Source organism: Ixodes scapularis, unplaced genomic scaffold (assembly GCF_016920785.2).
Source record: "Ixodes scapularis isolate PalLabHiFi unplaced genomic scaffold, ASM1692078v2 PGA_scaffold8__174_contigs__length_109621045, whole genome shotgun sequence".
NCBI classification, from domain to species: domain Eukaryota; kingdom Metazoa; phylum Arthropoda; class Arachnida; order Ixodida; family Ixodidae; genus Ixodes; species Ixodes scapularis.
Window position 1 is genome coordinate 84668576 of NW_024609883.1, and position 21501 is coordinate 84690076.

Genomic DNA, 21501 nt, shown 5'->3' on the forward strand with positions numbered 1-21501 from the left:
AAGATCAGTATTTTGCAGCCGGTTGTGAACCCGACAAAGTGTCGACCGGCCCCGCGAGAACACAACCGGCAATCAAGAAGCCGCACCTCCCCAAGGACTTGTATATACACGTGGGGCAACGCCCGTCCGTCCAAGTCCCCGCCGCGCTAAACGGGACCGCTTTCCGTGCTCGATCACTTTAGGGCAGTTAAGAGATCCGACGGGCGCTGCGCAACCTTTCGTATCGCCGATAAACGACGATAATCGAATTCCGAAAACACTATCGGATAGAGAGCGCGGTAGGAACGGCCAAAGGTATATCCGCTGGGTACACACAGCGAACACTTTCCCGCTATTCCACTTATGGCTGGTTCACACATCTGCTTCTGAGTGGGCTTAAAGGCCGACGTACAACCTCAGATTTCTACAGGGAAGGCAATCCCCTTAGAGCTTCCCTCTCCTAAGCTGCGCGGGGAGCCAAGTTGGGGCAAGGTAAAAGATGGAAAGGGTATAGGAAAGGAGTCAAACCATTATAAAAAGAGCGAAAAAAAAACTTTTTTTTTCTACTTGGTTAGGACAGGCATGTCCAAAATAAATGTTTTGCTCAATATATTTGCCACAAAACGAAACCGAAATTGTACCCTTGTATAATGATGATGATAGTGTTTGTTCCGCGAATCGAGAAATTCGTATTGTAACATAAATATTATGCAAAAAAAGAAAAAAATATATAGACGAACATTTATTTTGAGACATGCCTGTCCTGAGCAAGTAGAAATAATTTTTTTCCCGCTAAATTTAGTTTCTTTTTTTTTTTTTTTTTTAAGAGTCCCGTTTTTTTGTAAGCGCTCAGGAAAGAGAGAGAAAAGAAAATAGAGAGCCTGTATGACAGAGAGTGTCCAACCGCTCGATAAGGGTCGAGTGGCTTAAGGGCAGCGTTTGCAGTACGAGCTGCAAGGAGGGGACGAAAGCGTTGATCGTCTGCGAGCGTCTCTGCCTTTCCGCCTGCTTTCCTCCCCGCCACGCGACAATGCAGCGCGTGCGCACTTGCGACCAGTCGGCGCGGAGGTGTCCGCCAGTAAAGTGCAAACGCTCCCCAAGGTTTTAGATGGACCCTCTCTAGAATCTAGGCTCTCTAAAAATAAAAAAAAAAAAAAAAAAACGGACACACTGGCGACATTTATTTCAACTACGTATATTTAGGGTTGCGTGTTTTCGGTAAATACCGATAAACACCGAAAATTAACCCCCGAGCCGACTTTCCTTCTTCGCTGGCACCGGGACGTTTTTAAAAGTATTCTGGGCACGACCATGTTCTCCTGAAGGTTGGGGAATCACATGTCCGTGTCCTGTTTCTTCAACATATAAGGTCCGATAAACATCATCTCTAGTCCGACACCAAATATTGACACCGAAAAACGCCGAAACCGTTGAAAAAATAAACTCCGAACAAACACCCCTGAATTCTAGAAAAAAAAAATAAACACCGAAAACACGAAATCCTACGCATAATGTTCGTTCTGCGTTATTGTCACACCAAATCTACGCACTGTCTGTGAGAAACGCGGTAGCTCATAACACTGTCAGAATTATTCCAAGCCCACGGTAAAAGAATGCACGCGTAAAAAAAAAAAAATACTTCTGATCTGAGTATATAAAAACATTTCCGCAGATCACAAGTTTTCCAGGGTACCACGACAGATGGCGCCAGTGTCAAACGCAAATTTGTGAACCAGCCCTTGACCGGTTATCGTTGGCTGTCAGATAATTCATCGAAGAAAAAAGAAAGCATAATACTAAAACTAGTAGTAGCGAATCCGAAGCTTCAAGGTCAAGCGGTCGTTCTCATTTTGTCAGACATCGGTAGCGAACTAACAGCTAACGTAGCCGAGAAAACGAAAACCGAATTACACTTTTTTTTAAGTGTGTTCGGTACAGACTCCAGGAGTACAGTAAACGACACGCTAATAAAAAAGTTTTAGTAAATGGTTCCGATAACTCCGATAACAAAAGGGACATTTAGCAAACCGTGACCGCGGGGCCGTGACCGCGCGCACTTAAAAGAAGGCTTCAAAGGCTCCGGTAGTGCGGTACACGGAACACGGCAACGGTTTGCCAAAAGTCCCTAATAACCGATAGTCCGCCGGCACCTTTGCACGTGTATCGTACCGTTATCGGGCCTCGGACTTCTCTAGTCGGTGACAGGTTAGGAGTTCAGAGGGCACTGCTCCCACCTCCGTCCATTTTAGCAGAGCGAACGCTAGAGAGGAGGTCGCCTTTTTCCCAGCGTTCGCTCTGCGGAAGTGGAAAGGGGTTGGCCTATAACCCTATGTGATTACCGATAGTACCGAGCTTCCCACGAAACAAAACAGAGGGATGAAGACAGCAGTGTCCAGTTAGTCTACTAGATCTAAACAAGTGTGGGAGTATAGTTTTAGTGTGAGAGTGCAGACACGGGCAATCAAGACCAGAAAATAGAGGACCTGGCAGCGTCGGAGGATGCGGATATACTGACCTCGAGAAATGTCCAGTGCTGCGCAGCATCGCAGCAAAGTGGAAGGAAACGAGAAAGTAGAAAAATTAAAAATAAAAGAAAGGAGAGGGGAAAGAGTGAGGTGAGAAAGAGAAAAGCGAAGGTGAGTTGTGGAAGTATCGAAACATGTCTGGAGCGGCGAAAGTGCCTCTACTTCGATCGTTTTCTCGCCGCAGAACGTTTTCTCTTTTGATGGGACAAGTTTAAATGCTCGTCGCCGTGCCTTGCGAACTGTTGAGTACGTTGGATGAGGAGTTTATCCTGTCGCCATTGCCATCATCTCACTGCTTGCTTACGTTGGAGACACTGAGGAAAATCGTATAGTTTATATTTTCTTTCCCCTTTGGGGAATGTACACTACATGCTGGGTTGAATTTCGTATAGACAAAGCAACTTCTACCAACCTGAGGGTGCCTAAGTTAAACTGATTTTTATTAACTTTCTTACTATTAATCTTTTTATTATAAGGTAAAAAACTTATAAAATCATGCATCTTTGTTCTGCTTTTCAAACACGTTAAGCAAAGCTCCGCGTTCTGTCACGCATCCCTTCACTCTCTTGTGAATGATTTTTTTTCCCGAAAAGGCATTAGAAAACTATTTCGCCAATCTAAATTAGCAGAAAAAAAAAACAACGTAATACGGCACTCTGCGCGATTTACAATTGTTACAGTGACAGCAGCATGAATGAAAACAAGAGCTCAATTATATCCCATTGCTACAGTCAGTTTCGGAGTTCAACGAGAGTGGTAAGGAGGTTCCTTCGTGAAATTTCCATGTTGATGATATAACTTGAAGATCATGCAGGTCAAGTATCGCAAAAATGCTGAACAAGTTGATTTGATTGACATGACACGTCAAAATTCAAAGAAAACTAGCATATCCCGCTTCTAAAACATTCATACAGCTAACTCTTTCCCACTTAAAAAGGAGTCTCCCTTTGGTTATATACCTTTTAGATTTGGCTTCCTGTTTATATAGTTTATATGAGACACTACAAAAAAAAGAAAAGATTTTAGGCCCTAAAGAGACGCTTTGTTTCTATTATTATGTTGCGTCAGATTTTACAACAAACACATCATAATTAAGACATCCAACGTGTTGCTAGAAAACTCAATCTCATTAATTCGTGTGTACTGACACCTACCTTAATGAGGTGCTTGTTGACCCACTTGGTGAATGTCTTCTTCTGGATGGCATCTCTTTCGTCTGCAAAGACAAAAAGAAAAGATGGCCTAATTAGGACGAGCCACACATACGCAATGCCAAAATTCAACGAACTGTATTCCGAGACGACACCAATTCAAATCATCGCCTTGCAAGAGTCAATCTGACATATTTAACCAGAACACATATCGGAAAGGGCTGAATCGCCGTCATGCGTCCGCCGCCCAAAAATACGCTGTTGTGCTAACTTTGACTTGTAAGATTCAGGTCTGGCAACTTCATCTCAAAAAAGAGATAACACCGATCGGTAACCCGTTATGATAGGAATGTCGCGTATACTTTAGTTCATCCTCGAGTTTTGACTGGTTTGACGATCCGTCGAACTTTTAACAAAGTCGAAGAAGTTCAGCTTATACAGGGTGTCACAAAAGAAAATTTACGCGGTCTTTTTTGCCGCAAAAATAAACTAGGCATCGCCGAACGCTCATTCTCCGCCCAAAGGTAGTGCTATAGGTCACCACCAGATACCAAAGTTTCAGCCCGATCCGATAACTTAATCAAAAGTTATAAGTGATTTTCTGAAAATTTCAATGGGAAAATGGCGGACGACGGAGTTTTCAAACACATGGGGCTCTATGGCACCAGAAACCAAAAACGGGCGAAAATGGACTCCATTTTCCATTGAAATTTTCAGAAAATCACTAATAACTTTTGATTAACATATCGGATGGGGCTGAAACTTTGGCATCTGGTTGTGACCTCTAGCTCTACCTTTGGGCGGAGAATGAGCGTTCGGCGATGCCTAGTTTATTTTTGCGGTGAAAAAGACCGTGTAAATTTTCTTTTGTGACACCCTGTAGGTCGCGTTGACCGACTTCTACACAAACCTTGAGGATGTTGCAAAACAAAGAATTTATAAGGCAGTTTATTTTATAAAATGACCACCGATGTTCAAGCATTATAAAAGCAAGCTCATGCACTTTTAATGTTTCAGTTATAGTTTATGAGTGTGGCACATTAATGCGACAAATATTACACTTTTTTATTTCTCCGCCAGCTGGTGTCAGCTCGTTTTAAACGTTCGCACATCCGCAAAAAAAGTCGAACTTTTGTCGAACTTTATGATAGAAGTTCGAAAAAATCGAACCTCATCGATTTCGAACCTCGGCAGGTTTGCAACATTCCCAGTTATGACGATATTGACTCCGTAAGTGTGACGTCATGGGTCCAAACAAACCGTTGCTAGGGTCGTTGTTATGGGCAAATACATGTCGCTAGGTTTCGCTACGAAAACCCGACCGTTCAATAATCGGGAGTAGGATTTAAACTTCTAAAATCACAGATATAGAAAGCTTGAATGTCATATATGTTGCGACAGAAGTGTGCCGGTAATCGCTTGTTTCTGAAATATTTACGACTGCAACTTCCGGTCCTCAAGATGCCTGCAGCAGACGACGAATGCAAGAAGAATGCCGTCTGCCACACGCCCGCCGGCCAAGCCGGCGCCGGCGTCTGAATCGGTTGAATAAAGACGATATTTTTATATTGCATTTGTTTGAAATAAAATGAGTTTCAGACACTTATAAGAATTCATAGTGTGGTGCGATGCAAAATATGGTTTATCGAAAGTCCGGGCGTCGATCGAGATGATCGTCTGCTAAAAGATCACAATGCACCCGTGAGAAAAGCACTTCAGGCGATCGGTAGAGATCCCAATTTTTTTTTTTTTTTTTGCGGACTCGCGCTATGCGAGGGTGCTTCGTATCTGATTGTAACCATCGCGTGGAGAAAGATTCGTGCAGTTTCTTCAGATTTCCGCAGAACCCCAAAAACGCGAAAGAACTGGATAAAAAACATAAGGTGAGTTTATTATAGATTGTACTCTCATCCCGGGTTCGATGGAGATATTCACCGAAAGAGCACATCCACTAAATTTAATGTATACAAAAAAAAAAAAAAAATGCGAAATTGCGATAGACATGCAATGTTTTAATAACCTGACCACCTCAATAATAATAATAACAAACGACTTATCTCGACGGCGTACGATTTGTTTCTCATGCTGGCCTGCGCTACGCCGGTAATGCACTTCAGGTCGTCGTCGTAACTGATCTGCATGACGTGGTTTGATTTTACGGCATTTTCATCCCTCTGAACTAAGCTGGGTTCTTCACAGAAAAAGAACGTTTATTGCGGAGGCCTGTACGGCCATGGCGATGCACTTGTTTTTGCCGCTCGTTTAGGGGGTGTCCAAACAGGACACTACAAAACGCACGACTCCGACAAATCGTGAAAATGGAAGCGGGCGCGTCCGCTTCTATTTTCACGATTTGTCGGAGTCGTGCGTTTTGTGGTGTCCTGTTTGGACACCCCTTTACCGACGCAATTGAGTGGTGACGCCCGCTGCAACAGAGGCCAGCAAATCTATCAAGTCGTGTGCTACCAAAGCAAAGCGGAGTGTAATACTTCAGAGGTGGCTTTCATCGTTGCAATACGCCACTGAGGCGACAAGAACATCTTCATAATTAGATATCAAGAAGTTAGGTTGCTTACAAAAAATTAGTTACTTACTTATAAGCGAAAATGTAGCCTCGTGTGGAGTCTCCATGCATTAGTCCATAACAACGCCCCTAGCAACGGTTTGTTTGGACCCAGACGCCAAGTTGTGACGTCATCACTTACGGGGTCAATTGAAACCGACACAAGCCCCGCAGTTGCAAAAGCGCGACATTCGAACGCTTCCGCCGACACGGGCGTACCAAGATGGCGGACAAAGGGCGACGTCACGTTCAGTCTCGCTCTAGTAGTAGCTCGCCTCGAGTCACGCTTCCGTCAGCAACAAAGACAAAAACAGAAAAAAAAAGCCGTTAGAAGGAAAATAAAAAAAAAAAAAAGATAAACGAAAGCGCGAGTATGAAACGGGCCCACGACTCCCAGCTGTTGGGGCGAAAGCTCGAACGACTTGTGCAGCAAGCAGCACATGCTGGGAGAGCGCAGGTGTTTCGTGCCAAGGGCCGCACCGAAACAAGCGGCGAGGTGCATTCATCACTGCCGCACAATCCCCGCGATAAAAAGAAATAACAGTTCGCGCGCGCAGCCGCAATGTGCGTATACCTGCGCGTTTCCGAGAAAGCACGCTTGTGACCCGACAGTGTTGTCGAGCTGTTGCGTATACAGCGATATATAAAATAAAAAAAATAAAAAAGTTAAATAAGAATCAACGAAGCCGACGGTCAAAAAGTGAAAACGCAGGCAACAACGAAGTCAAATCTGTCATATAATGGCACCATTTTTTTTAATTGAAACGTCCAATTAAATGCATTGCTTAAATTAATGTATTCAAGGTCCATGCACCAGGCAAATCCGCTGAAATACGTTCATCTCTACCGCGCGAAAAAAATAAACATGAAGATCTTTTGCACCAATTGAAGCATGTGCAAGTGGGTGCAATTCGCGTCGCAATCTTGGTGCATGTGCAGAGCATGCAGAGGCAACTGCCGGTCCTCCTGATTCAAAAGAGCAACTTCCTGAGCATTAGATTCGGGAAGCTCATGTAATATGGATTTGCTTCGTCGCGAACTGTTTAAACATTTGTGGAGGACGGAGAAGCGTTTACTGCGATTTCAGATAAAGCTTCAGATAACTGGCAACCTTGATTTTAAGCCGCAAGATGAGTAAGTATCGTTACTGGGAAGCGTAGCTTATTTAGCGTCACTATATATAGTATGCCTGCGCTTCTTTCCAGAGCAAAGACACTTGTGCTCCGATAGTGTTCTAGGAAGATTAAGACGGACTGCTTAGAAACCATCCTAAATGCACCCCGAAGACAAGGAAAAAAAAATAACAAGTCGCGTTGTCCGTTAATTTATTGGACCTCGTCTCAGGGTTTAGATTAATAGCGGTAACTCGTCAAGTTCGAACCAACAAATTCGATTGCGAAAGGGTGAAAAGGCGGGCAGCAAAGGACAAACCTATTTCGTACTTCTACGATTTATTGTTCTCTCATTAAGACGTGCGCTTCAATCGTCACTAGCGCCTAATGCGCTAGTGACGATAGTATGTCAACGACATATTTTAAGCATATTGCAACATACAGACAGTTTTGGCCAATCGGCTGCAACAAAAAAAAATCGAGAAAAAAAAAATAAAAAAGTGGGGGCCAACTGTGTCGCGATCTGAAACTTCACCAGCGTCATCGTGCATTCCTTTCGTGCAGTCTGCGTCCCTCGAAGGTCCAACGAAGGGGTGGACACCCGGCAAGGCCCTTGTCTAATCGGCAGCCCGATATAGCGCGCCGTCCCAACTGAAACAATGGCGATGACGCGACCGTGCTCAGCTACACACACACGCGCGCAGATATTGCCAAGTTGTTGCAAAAGACATTGGTTAGGGTATTCTATCTAGAACCAAATAAAATAGGACAAAGAAAGAGAGATACAGAAAGAAAAAAGAAAAGGGAGTCAGCGGCTGGGACTAATCAAACAGCGGCAAAAGTGCGCCATCGTGGTGTTCAACGGGTTTCCGTAGAGGCAGTGACAGACGGGCCCACGATTGCCTCTATTTCCTTTTCCAACCGCATCGCCCACCACAACAATAACGTGTTTGTGAACGTGTTCTATACTTTGTCGCATCCCACGATGGACTAAAGGTCAAAGCCACAGGCCGCCAGGTCCAATCACGTTACAGGTTAAATTATGACATGCTTAACATTGATTAGGGGTGGACGAATAATGCTCCGAATCAAAAAGTGCTGCATCATTCCTGTAGCTTCGACACTGCAAAGAGCCTGTATGTTGTGGCCTTCTTTGCAATGTAAAATTGGTGAGTCACTGAGCGCAATTCCATTAGAACCACTGCCCGCCCATCCCCATTAGACGCGGGAACCGACACGTGCATTCAAGCCAAATACCAGGCGATTTCTAAGTGGCTCGTAATTGGATCTGGTGGTCCGTAGCTTTTACCTCCAGTCCATCGTAGGGTGAGACGAAGTATATCATCCCTGATCCAAAGAACCAATCATAAACAGAAAAGGCTATAGTGATTTGCGCTTTTCAGGGTGCTTGATTTCTCCCGTACCTCGTATGGCCCGGCTGCGTCTCGGCTTAATTTAAGCTCAAACGAATTATAGTCTCATCTACACTCTAAAAAATATGGAGCGTCTTATATCCCACGGAAACACTCGGCAAAGTCAATCGCTGCAATCCACGAAGGTCGCTCTGCGAATGACGAAACTAAATATATGTTTTAGACCAAAAAAAAAAAAAATCATTCTGAGCTCTTTCCGTCACTGTGCATGGCGTTTCACCGCGTTTAGTGTCACAACCCTGACTGTTTCCAGTATGACGACTCGTTCTATCTTCATTCGCGCAGCTCCCTCCGTCCGCTGCAACGACTGGCTTGTTTCCCATGGGATTTGCGGGAAAGTACACGCTCGAAATTTCTTCAGAGATCAGATAGTGAGGTCACAAAGACTTGTCATACGGGACACGACTTTGTGACATGATCACACGTGACTCTGGATAGGATCGTGCGGGCTTAGACAGCAAAGCTGACCTGCAGCTTGCGTTCGCGCGACGCCGATCCATGCGGTGCGGTGCATGCACAGCCGGTTGCAAGGCGCGAAATACCTAAGGGGGGGGGGGGGGGGGGGGCACTTCGCGATTTCGCATTCATTTGTTCTTGGAGGCACGACACCGAGAACAAAAGACTGACGGGGAAGTAGGCAACCGATCGGAAGATACATTCCGTTGCTCGGGTCAAGTTCCAAGAGGGTGACTCTGACCGAGATGGCCAGATAGATGTAGTCCTATACGCGAGGGACACGTAAATCATTCCCGGAAATCACGGGATGTAATGGGAAGTGCGCGTACCTCACAGGTAAAGAGACGCACACGTTCCTAAAAGAAGCAGCGACACTCTTTGGCCTCACGTCAGAGGCAATGAAATAAATGTTGCCATATGTGACGGAATGAGCAGAGCGAGGCTTGTGAGTGAAACATGAACCACCAAGTTTCTTCATGCAGGTCACTAGACCTTTTTCTGCTTATGATTGGTTCAGCAATGACAGAACACGTGCAGAAACACGACGAACACCATGACGGTGCGCTTTTGACTCTGTCTGCTTGGGGCCCATCAGCTCGTTGCCTCGGCTGCGTAAGTAGTATAGTACACGACATGACTTTGAGCAACGCTTTTTGTTTGTTATTCAAGCGTGTGACGGAAGAAATCGCAATGCCGTCGCACGGACAACAAAGAGTTGCCCGACCGAATACCGCGCTGCGTTCTTTGGCACCTTCCATAATCAGCTTGCATCCTTGTCCATCGGTGTCAACGATTGTTCGCTCCTCGTCACCAAGTGTCAGCACCTGCTGCCCACTTCACATAGTCTAACTAATCGCGTCGGACACGTCGTTCACCTCACGAACGGAGGTAGGAAAAAAATAAAAATAATGCGAGACATCGTGTCCGGTGGCCAGGGGGATAGCCAGTATCTGTCTTTTCGAGGTGAGCCTCGACCGTTGATAGCCAGCGGGCGGCTGACTCATACCCAGGAGTAGCGTCACTATCATCAAGACCCTGTGGCCCTTTGATGCTTAGTCAACGATTTCGTAAATGCGTCGCAGAAAGATAGTACCCGTTGTAACTTGTAACGGAGACCTTTCTTTATTTTTTTTTCTGCCGAGCGAGATAATTCCGATCCATGACGCGAGCTTAGTCGCTTCTTCTCGGAATCGTTCGACTTTTATGTACCTCTCGGCGTTTGTGCACTGGGTGATATTCCAACGGCGAAACATAGGACGAAGCTGGACATTGGCTAGAGTAGCCAGGCGAAGAGGGGTACTGACCCTGGATGAGTAGTTACGGTTTAACTCTTCGAACGTAGTGGCCGCTCGCGCCGCACTAACTTTAAATGACTATCGTATTTTTTTTTTTTTTTTTACGAAGATAGGAGTAAATCCTATACTAGAGATTTTTTTAACATTTTTATTTCTCTTAGGTTTATTATCTTAAGTGAGCTCCAGGCAAAGGTGCTTTGACAGGCAACGCTTCCCCCGTTCTATAGCGACAATCAGACATGTTAATAGGTTTACAGCTGCACTCATTATTATTCTTGATTTGAGCGTATGTGACGACTTTTCATAATTTTGTATTTCCGATTGTAATGCTTCGGCCTTGAGAGTACAATAAATATTTAAATAAATAAGTTCCGACGCGGCACTCAAACTATTAATGCACTAAATCGCAAAAAAAAAAAAAAAAAGTTGTGCAGTCGTTTACAACAGCTTTCGGGGCTCACCGAAGCTTACGACTTCAATTACTGAATGCTCGAAGTCAACACTTATTTCAGAAAACCCCTAAAGGAATACGAAAGACATTCGTAAATCCGGCAACACAACGAAATAGTGTTGCCGGCGACCCTGTCACATCGCGGCAACAAGAACAGTCGGGCAACATGTTGCTGCCGCCCGGCAACAGTGTTGTCCGATTTGTTGACCGACAACCCTGTCACACCGCGCTGACGGCGGGGACAACATTCCGCCATCATGATTGTTTACCTTCGTTCGTGAGCGGCGCGTAGTCGCTGGAAACGTGACTCTACAAAGTGCTAGTGCGTTCGAAGAGCCGGAAATTACCACGAAACGACATCAACCAGTGCCTGTGATTACAAAACTTGACACGGGGAGTATTTTCCACCCTTTATTTTATCAAAATGTTCATTCGCTGATTAAACAGTTAGTCCTAACCGAGGCAAACCGTATGAAGTGTTTCCCTCCGGTTCTTTCCTTCGTGCAATTCCTATTTAAACTGTAAAATTGAGTTAGCACCAACTGTACACAAGATTTTTTTTTCTTTGTAGCGTGCTGTTGAGCTGAACTGACAGTGCTTAAGAACCGCGACACTGAAACGATCAGCCTTCATAACAATCGGTTGAATCAATATTTTTTTCAACGCTCTCTATTTGGTAACCGGACAAAAGCTCACCGGACAAAAGCTCACCGGACAGAAGCTCACCGGACAAAAGCTCACCGGACAAAAGCTCACCCGTTTTTTGACAGACCCGGACAAAAGCTCACCCCTTTTTTGACAGACCCGGGCAAAAGCTCACCTCGATTTTTTTTTTTTTCCTACCCGGGCGAAACACGGGCTGAAATAAAGTGCGGACGCAATGGACATTGGACCATTTTTAGGAGAACTTGTACCTCATCCACCATTGAGTTGCGAATTTTTTAAAAAAATACTTTGAAAGAACGGGAGTTCGGCCTTTTGGAAAAGTACAAGACGGATGAGGAATTTAAAAAAAATTGCGCGGGATTTTAGATAGGTTGGGGTTCCTTCCACCACAGCTTGTTCCACAAGAACTAACCACCAGGGAAAAGTCTACCGTTGACATCGCTACCTGCTGGACTATTTTGATTGCACGTATTTCAACGGCCGCTTCCGTTATGCTTCTGTTCCATCTGCGGCGGCACCCAGAGCGAATTCTTCTCTTCGCCTGACTCTGCGCCGACGGCGACCGGAGTTTCCCCCGGTACGGTGGAATATGTACGACACCACTCTTCAAGATAAAGACCGGATGAGCGACACCTGCGAAAGATAGAGTACCGGGTTCCAGAAGCTCGTCGGCCACGCTCATCCAAGCGTCTTGAGGCTGATTGAATGCCTACAGCAAAATCAGGCGCTCGTTGCCACGGCATTGACAAAAGCCCGGAGAGGTGAGCCCGCCGTAAAGCGGGTGCGAAAAATTACTCTGCACCTGCAGGATCGTCTTAGAAATATTTGCGAGGGCTTGCATGTACATCGAGATCTACCAAGACTGCTGGAGCTAGTGGGGGACTGCATTCGCTTCTAACCAATCGATAAATAAACTTGTTTCTATTAAAATCAACAAACCATGCGCCTGTCAGATTAAATTTATCGTTGCCTTTTTGTGTCGCACGCATGCACCTAAGTTGTCCGCACTCGTGTGAAGACCAACATGAAATTTTCTCGTGGTGAGCTTTTGTCCGGGTCTGTGAAAATATGGGTGAGCTTTTGTCCGGGTCGGTGAAAAAATGGGTGAGCTTTTGTCCGGTGAGCTTTTGTCCGGTGAGCTTCTGTCCGGTAAGCTTTTGTCCGGTGAGCTTTTGTCCGGGATTCGTCTATTTGGCTACCGCCTGCTATGTGATCGCTTCTTTCCTCAAAACACACTGGGTATTTTTGAAACAAATCAGGTAAAAATAGTCAGAGTGCAGGCGAGCTGGTGTAATTCCTATTTCCATTGAGACGTTGCCTCCTCTTTTTCTACCTTCTGTTGTGTTCTCTTTTCTGCCCCAGTCTCAGGTTTACGATCATGTTCAAATCAGCGTGTCTGGTAGCGGCTGTTTTCAAGTTCCAAGCATCAACAACCATGATCAGTGGTCGTTTTAATGCCCCGATTTTTTAATCTTTGCTTTCCTGAATTACTCTTATTGTACTTTATCAGGTTAGTAGGCATGCCATTTTATTTTACTAGCAGTCATGTGAACTGGTCCCTCGGCAATTCTAATTTCAATACCAGTCTGCACGTTCACGACCGTACGTGGCTGTGGCCATTTCGGCAATCGCTTTCCGTAATTACGCAGTAAAATCATTCATAAATTTATTTTAGCTGCACGCCAGCCTTAATTATTGTTAAATAACGTTTTTGAAGCATTTATTAGAGTAAGACGTCATTGATAGGGAACTAGCTCTGCCATCGAAGCTATCTCTGTTGTCGTGTTGTCTGCCCGAAATTCGCTCAGCCAGCGATCAGGGCAACACACGTTGTTCAACACAAGTTGCTACTGTTTTTGTTGCCAAAAGCAGTCATACCGAGGCAACATTTTAGTTGCCGTCCATGTTGTCCCGCTGTTGCCGCGATGGGACAGGTTCGTCGAACAATACAGGGAGCGAGCAAACAAGTTGCCCGACTGTTGGACAACGCGTTGTGTTGCTCTCGCCGTCGTGTTGCCTCAGTGTGACAGGGCCAAGAGCAACATTTCTGCCAGTCGGACGGACGTCCACCTGTGTATACAGGCCGGTTGTAGTCGCGCCAAAGTGAACGAAGCCAGTTACAAAAGTGCAACATACAAGACGACGTACCGGAACATCGACACGCGTCAAACAGACCGACCGGATTATACACGTCCGCGACTGATCAAGCTCTTACCAGCAAGATATAAAGCGCGCGTTCAGTGGACCCGGACTTCCAGAAATGCATCATGCAGCACACCGCGTTAAAACGGATTCGCAACATAAAAAAAAAAAAAGGAACACTCATGTACGTCAGCTTTCTTCCTCCGTCGCCTGAGTCACGGCCTTCGCAATGTCAGGGTGAAAAGAAATTCGAGGCAAAACGGGAAAATAAATACAAGTTTACGTGCTAGGCGTTGAATGTATCATATGTGCAGTCGGCGGCAATATGAGCTGGCTCGGTTTAGTGCCGGCCAAAAGGGGTAAAAGGCCGCGTGGGGGGCCTCTGGCACGCTAAGCTATCAAACCGACTGCCACACTGCGACAGTAGCAAGTGTAACAATCCATTCCAACCGCCTTTTCTTTTTTTTTTTTTTCACAGTTAGTGTTTGCGGTAGCGGGTTACAAGTAACGGCGTTACCGCGGTAAAGCGTTACATTTTTTTTGTAACATGTAACGAACTCGTTATTTTTTTAACAGTAACGTAAAACGTACTTACGCTGCTTCTTTCGAGTAGCGTCTAACGTAGTTACGTTACTCGTTACACCTTGCCAAAACTTTGAAAAAAAGAAAAAAACGACTTATTTTATGTACGTAATATCCTGCTAGTCCACCTAAATTCGAGAGAAATTTGGCCGAAAATATGAAGTGAACTAAGGTTCGATGTGCAATCGAGAAAAGTAAAAAAAAAAAAAAAATTACATCGTTTGTTTTTTTCAAACCTGTTATCGCGGCGAGGGGCAATAACGCAAACATGACTCTACTAGCTAGTCAGCAATGTTCGCGTATATCCCGCTACAGCTAACTAGACGCATTTGGGCCCAGGTCATCATTGATCCCAACACTACAATTACTAGGATTATTTCGGTGTTTAAAATGAAACAGCAAATCAAGCAAATAGGGGGCGGGTTAACTTTCGGGGGTAGGGGCATATCTCCCGGAATTTTACGGTACCTTCAAAATATTGCCTCTCTTTTCCTCACGCAAGCACTCCCACTTTAGAAAAATCCAGACGCCCACGCCCGTTGTCCCACAAAAGAAATGTGCGTTACGTCTTTTTTTTTAACAGTAACGCGTTCTTTTTTACTATGATGTAACGTAGGTCTGTAACGCGTTCCTTTTATTTGCAAGTAATGAGAAACGTACACTTCGTTACTATATATATATATTTTTTTTAGTAACGCAGACAACGCTGTTACCATCAAAGAGCCATTTCTCGGGGAACTTGGACGTCAGCGCATAGTTTGTGCAGCAGCGAGGACCCAAACACACTTGTTCACACGGGAGATGTGTGTTTCGGCGTCTCGCCGCAGCGGGGCGCCAGTCACAGGCTCTCTTAACAGGGCCCCCTTGCGGGGCTTTTGCAACACCCAGGCCCGAACGCCGGCCAGGCCAGCTCATATTGCCTCACCCTGCCTTTCCCGCAGATATACACGTTTTAAGAACGTGTCAGCCAGGCGAAAAAAGCCCAGTCATTGGGCTGTGAACGCTGACCAAAACGTCCGACATTTCGCAGAATCGAGGTATCTGCGCACGCCGACAACGCGTTCCCCAGTCCAGGAGACAGAGGTGCATGGCTGCGCGCAGAAAGCGATTATTGGAATGGTCTACATATCGCGGCTAAAAGAAGGAAGGATAGGGTAGCTGGGGTGCGTCTTATAGACAGAAAAAGCAGGCTCGGTACACACTTTCGATCCAGGGTCAGTTATAGATATCTGCGACAGCGCGTACTAGTGTTTTATTTATTTTCCGATACTGTCCACCCTGCTCGGGGCGGTTACGGGAGTAGAGTTAAAAAGTAACAGCATATTTCACATTGCTATACAAAAAAAAAAAAAAAAAATTAGCGCAACTACGCGATTACAAGTCGAAACATTGGACTTGGTACACTTATTGAGAATGTTCAAAGAAAAAGAAATAATCGGCAGACTAATTATAGCTAAGGTTCAATGCACGTTGGACTCTTGCAGTTTTTTCTCGAAGGCGGCAATATTTTCTATGTTCACAAAATCATCCGGCAGTTCGGTCCATTCCTTTACAGTTCTAACACAAACAAAAAAAAGAGTATTTATGTTGGATTTTAAAGGTTCTGTTCTGTACGTGTAGTAGCAGATATGGGGAGGTGTCGATGTTAAGCTGGTTTCGAGAAAGCTTAAAAAAGTGTTTAGTCCGGTAATTTCTCTACGATAACGCAATGATCAGAGTTTAAGTTCCTGCAGTATAGAAGCCACTGACTCATTTCGACCATACCTCGAAAGAATAAAACGGGCAGCAATAATTTTTATATTTGTTTCTACCTTATCGATAACTCATTCTTTGTATACGGGTCTCACGCGGCACAGGGACCCCAAAGTTGGCCTTCCTAAAACATAATCGCTTATGAGCATATCTTGGCCTCATGCAGCTTTATGTCTACAGGCTCGTTCACACAGCTGCGTCGACTGCGTTGCGCGTTGCGTCGTGCAACACAGCGCCTCCCCACTAGCTCGTCGTAAGGGTCGTCATAGCAACAGCTCGACGTAAACAGGCCTTACGCAGCCAAACACCACTGTGTGAACCAGCCCTAACTGAAGATGACTTTGTGCTGAGCGCGCGTATTTTTTGTCCGGACGTCACTAAAAACCGCCATCTTGCTGTTTGATGTGAACGCGGTGAGTCTGATCCAACAAGAACGGTCGACAAAACTTACGTCGGTAAAAATAGCCTACCGCTGAAACGCCGCAAAAGTAGGGAAATTCCTTGCCTATGAGACGACGCTCATCCCACGCACACCCTTCGCGGTTCCGGTCCCGGAGGTTCGACAACGCAACGTACACCGTACGTAATTTATAAATGTTCGAAGTGAAGAAAGGGAAAGAAGGCATGAACTGAAACCAAAAAGCAAAGCGACTGAAATTCCGGTTAATACGAAAATCCCGCTTCCATGCAGAGAGGGCAGCACGAACAACGTCGCAATTTTCCTCTCCACACACATCAATTCTTCATTTTTTAGACATATTTCTCGGGAACTTTCCAAACCGGTTGAAAAACGATGCACCCGCCGTGTCTCCTTTTGTTCCGGCAAACAATCAAGACGCTCCACGAGCTCGTCGCCATTTCTCGCCGTCGATCGGGGGTTGAAGGGGTGCAAGGACACGACCTCCGATCCCATCGAACCAGGGTCACGTCGCATCTGTCTTGTGTCAAGTGGACGTCGACGGGTATACAAGAGGGACCGCGTGACAAAGCGAACCGCTGCTAGCAGTCACCGGATTGAATCGATTGTAACTGCGTTGCGTGTTTTGCTTCGACAATGGGAAATCAGCCAGCTCCAGTGGGCCCAGTGTCTCCGCTGTGGACGAGAAATTTAGCCAGTAGAGTACGACCGCTATTCTCGGGGTCTTCAACGCGCTTCGTGCAGTAGTGATGCACGACCGCACGCCGGTGCAATGCTCATCCTGATCGAAACAGGTAGGGGTGGCGATTAAATCAGAGATCCCCGAGGATTCGATGGTCTAGTAGCGCGAGCTTTCACTCCACGTGTACGAGCCTAGCCTCATCTGTACTCGCAAAGCCTGGCAGTTGGACGATGAAGCTATAGAGTGTCCGATCGCAGATTTGGAGCGCGAGGATCTGGTGTCACAGAGCATCAAAGAGCCATTTCTCTGGGAACTTGGACGCCAGCGCATAGTTTTTGCAGCGGCGAGGACCCGAAACACACTTGTTCGCTCGGGAGAGGTGTGTTCGGCGTTTCGCCGCAGCGGGGCGCCAGTCACAGGCTCTCCTAAAGTTCCTTGATACTTCTTTTACAAGTAACGACAACCTACACAAATGACAACGCTTATTCCGCTGAAACAAAATGACGTTATTCAGTTCACTCTTCAACTTACGCCGCCATTCGCTTTCTAAAACCTGCACCGTCACGCACTCGGCGCTCCAAAGAATGTCTCTACTTGTAGGAAGCTCTTATCTCCTCTCATCCGTTGTCTTTTCCATTTCGGCGGCCGCTTCTCGTGGCAATCTGCTAGGCTTTGTCAGTATATAGGAAGCTATGGTACGAGCATGCGGCGCGTCAACCTACTCGGCCACGGATCACCCCACCAGATTTGCCACCAGCTTGAATGCAAGTGAATCTTACCGTCGAGTTTACCGCAACCTCGATATTTCTGAAAGTTGCGTACACGAACTTTGGTGGAAATGTTTTGCGGATTCTGGGGACGATGTATAGTTTCTTGCTTGCTCGTTTTTCTTTCCTTTTTAGGTAATTAATTAATTACCTTTAGGTACTCGTAAAAAGCCGCCGCTCTGACTCTGATCATACTTCGTTTTCCTTCTGAGCTGGCGCGTTCCCTCGGAGGCTGTTCAGGTCGTTTACATGGACCCCATTTGTGCGTCGCAGACGTCAATGTAAGTGGAGGATGACGACAACACGCCATGGCGATTGCAACGAGAGAGAACAAGGTCAAGAACCGAACCGGTCAATTTGGATTGGCTTCGGATTGCTCATCGAGAAGGCGAGTCCGGAAGACCGAAGCCAAATGAACCATAGCGAGGGTTGGCGCTCTGTAATCGTGTGCGCGGTCATCCGCTTCTCCGCACAGCCTGGCGTCGCGACTGGGAGGCATTGGGCATACCGAGTTGCAAAGCGTTGTACTACACGACCCCATTATGTTAAAGTGACTAATTAGGAAAGGGTTCCCAGTTTCAACGTCGTAATAACGCGGTACAACTCGACGTCGCACTTAGAACATCTACAGCATAGTACCCAACCTTGTTGGCAGCCAGGCACGTAGCCAGGAAGGGGGGGGGGGGGGGGCATGAGGCCCGCGCCTCCCCCCCCCCCCCCACCGCCCCCCCCTCCGAAATCTTCCATTTTGCTGGGGCCTCCTCCCCCCCCCCCCCCCCCTCATACAACATTTTGTCAAAAGCAATCCCCCCCCCCCCCCCCCCCCCCCCCCCGAAACAAGATCCTGGCTACGTGCCTGTTGGCAACACAGTGTACTCTGAGAGGGAACCCTTGGTTTCGAAGAATCCAAGACATCTGCGCCCGGCTTCCCTATAAATATGTTATTTGATCGCTTATTGACTTTCTGCTCTCTAAACTTGCACACAACGCAATTATTATTATAGGAGCCAATGGAAATCCAGGATTCCACACTAATTAATTCGTAGCTTTCACAGCAAATTGGCCGACGACGCCTGGAGTATAGTAGTAGCGATGGCAGTCGATAAAATCCGGGTTTTCTGGAGAACAGAACGCGGCACAGTTTGCGCGAACAAGCGACCGCAAGTTTTCCTCCTTTTTGTCTTACACCCGAAAGCATGGCATCAAAAATGATTATACTCGTTTTCTCATCAAGGACCATAATTAAAGAGGGTGCGGCTCCTTGCAAAACGTTACTACTTGTCCCTTTTTGTCGCGAAGGATACTCGTGTGCGCGTGTAAAAACCATTATTCTCTACCGTGTCAAAACGTAAACGTTTAAAACGCAAAAACCATATCGTTTGTCTTTTTTTCTTACAACTAAATCGTGCTGCATCTACTTCAAACCGTATTTTAGCTATGTGCAAAAAGTTGTTTTCTTCTTTTAGATGACAAAGATTGCAGTGTGATGAAAAGTGCTTAAACGTTAACTCCAGTTAGCCGTCAAAATATCACTTTTTTGCCACTATACCTCGTTCGAACAAGAAAAAAGAGAAACGTTGCTGCTTTGTTCCTGATAACTGCGTCGCTGAATGTCGGCCACGCCCACGGTGGCAGATTAATATACCTATTATAAGATAATATAATTTAACTTATTACTAACGATCGTATTTTACAACGCCGAATCTGGGTTCGCAAACAAATATAACCGTAGTCTCCATGCAAACTTGGCGCAAACAAATCAACCACGCTTTTTCGTGTTTTTTTTTTTGTGTGTTTTTTTTTACGGTATTGGCGGGCATTTAATTTTACAAAATTTTATCAAAACTTTTGGTTAGTTTTAATAACAATTGTTTACACCCCCCACAAATAAATAAATAAATAAACTGCGATTGCTTGTGTGTATTAAGTGTCCTGCTGTGTATACGTGTGCATTTATAGTCTTAACGCTACCTAAGCTGTTGCTGAGACGGACGAGTATACAAAGACACCTGGCGTTTCATGCAGATGTCTGCAAGGAGGTTATTTTAGCGCGTCAAACAAATTTCAGCGGGACGAGACGCAGCGAGGCACCAGACCAACACCAGACACGCAGCGCTCGTACACGGAGAGGGGGAGGGGGACGCAATGTCGGCGAAAACGAAAACAAAAAACGCCGACAACGACGGTTGGGGGGAAAACCTGCACTGCGCCGTAGTTCCTCTGTACCGGCGCTTACCGCAGCATGACAGGAAACAAGGCCGCCGTCACTGATCAAAATGATCCCTTCATAAATATGTTACATATCTGATCCGTTTCGAATGAACATGATGCCACATTAAATGGGAGAAGCGTGCCTTAACGTGACCATTTCTGATAACTGTTCTATAGACATAAAGCGTAGACCCAGGATTTCTAGAAAGTGCTTTCAAAAATGAGCAAAATTAAATTCTCTTTAGGAAAAAAAAAAAAAAAGAAACATCAATGCACAGCCTTGTTCCGAGAAACTCTTCCTTTTAAAAGAGTCGTGCCTCCCAGAAATAAAGTTGCTGCACCTATTTAACGAAGTGATGCCTTCAAGATTAAATAGTGTGCAACTTTAACTTAAATTTAGCCTTGAATGAATCTGTTAAATAAACTTCAATTATCGGGGCCAGTTTTGAGCACGTCAAGGACAACCAACGAGCGTGGCGAATCACATTTTGCGGGAAGAAAATTAAGTCTATCCAGTTCACTCTGTTGCTGGATGCTACCGTGCCCTTCCTAAAACCCGTACCGCCATATATACCTATAAGTCCGCGCCGCAAAGGATGTTGCTGTTTTGAAGGGGGACAACGTGGGCCTTCTACGCTCATATAGTAAATTTAGTTCATTTTGGTTCACTTTAGAATCACAGTGTAGACAATACCACAAAAAGTGTTTTGAAAAGTCAAGCTCCTTTTCCCTCAAAAATAAATTGCAAAAAAAAAAAAAAAAAAAAAAAAAGCTTATTTTAAAACTTTGGACGGGGTTGGAAAAGAACTGCCAGACCTTCCTTTTGAACCTAATGGCATCTTTTATCATATGCTCCTATATACACAGTGGTTTCGTTTGAAGGATAGTTAATCTTATTACCCGAGGCTCGAGAGAGCTGTTTAATGAGTCTTTTAATAGCCACCCCAACTGCTGTACTCTCCGCTCTTCAAATTGAACACCTGCCTATCTGACTGACTGACTGACTGAGAGGCATGGCTCCACATATGGTAGGTAAAGTTACCACAAACGACCATATGAACCTCTTCGCCATCAGGAGAAATTGCAAAGCTCGTCAAAAGGAAACCCGAGATCGTCGGACGAACTGTTTGCAAAGAGTGCGTGCAACACGCAAAATTAGCGTGATTGCAAACGCTCGTGAAATTATGATTCCAGAAACGTAAGGCTGTCAGGAAACCTGAGTGTAATGACAGATAAAACGCGTCTATGAAACTGTCATCAAATTAAGGTTGTATTTATTTTGAGTTCTGTCAAGAAACAAAGCAAGTAAATCATGT

The 21501-nt window shown here is 45.5% G+C and overlaps 1 protein-coding gene across 1 annotated transcript in view; it reads right to left on the reverse strand.

Moving 5' to 3' along the window:
- The window catches only part of LOC8031391, a 245941-nt gene that overhangs the window by 222883 nt on the left and 1557 nt on the right, over positions 1 to 21501 (reverse strand). The window contains exon 2 of the mRNA XM_029981965.4: positions 3659 to 3720. Coding sequence (XP_029837825.3) covers positions 3659 to 3720 — 62 coding nt within the window. The remainder of the gene's footprint in view (positions 1 to 3658; positions 3721 to 21501) is intronic.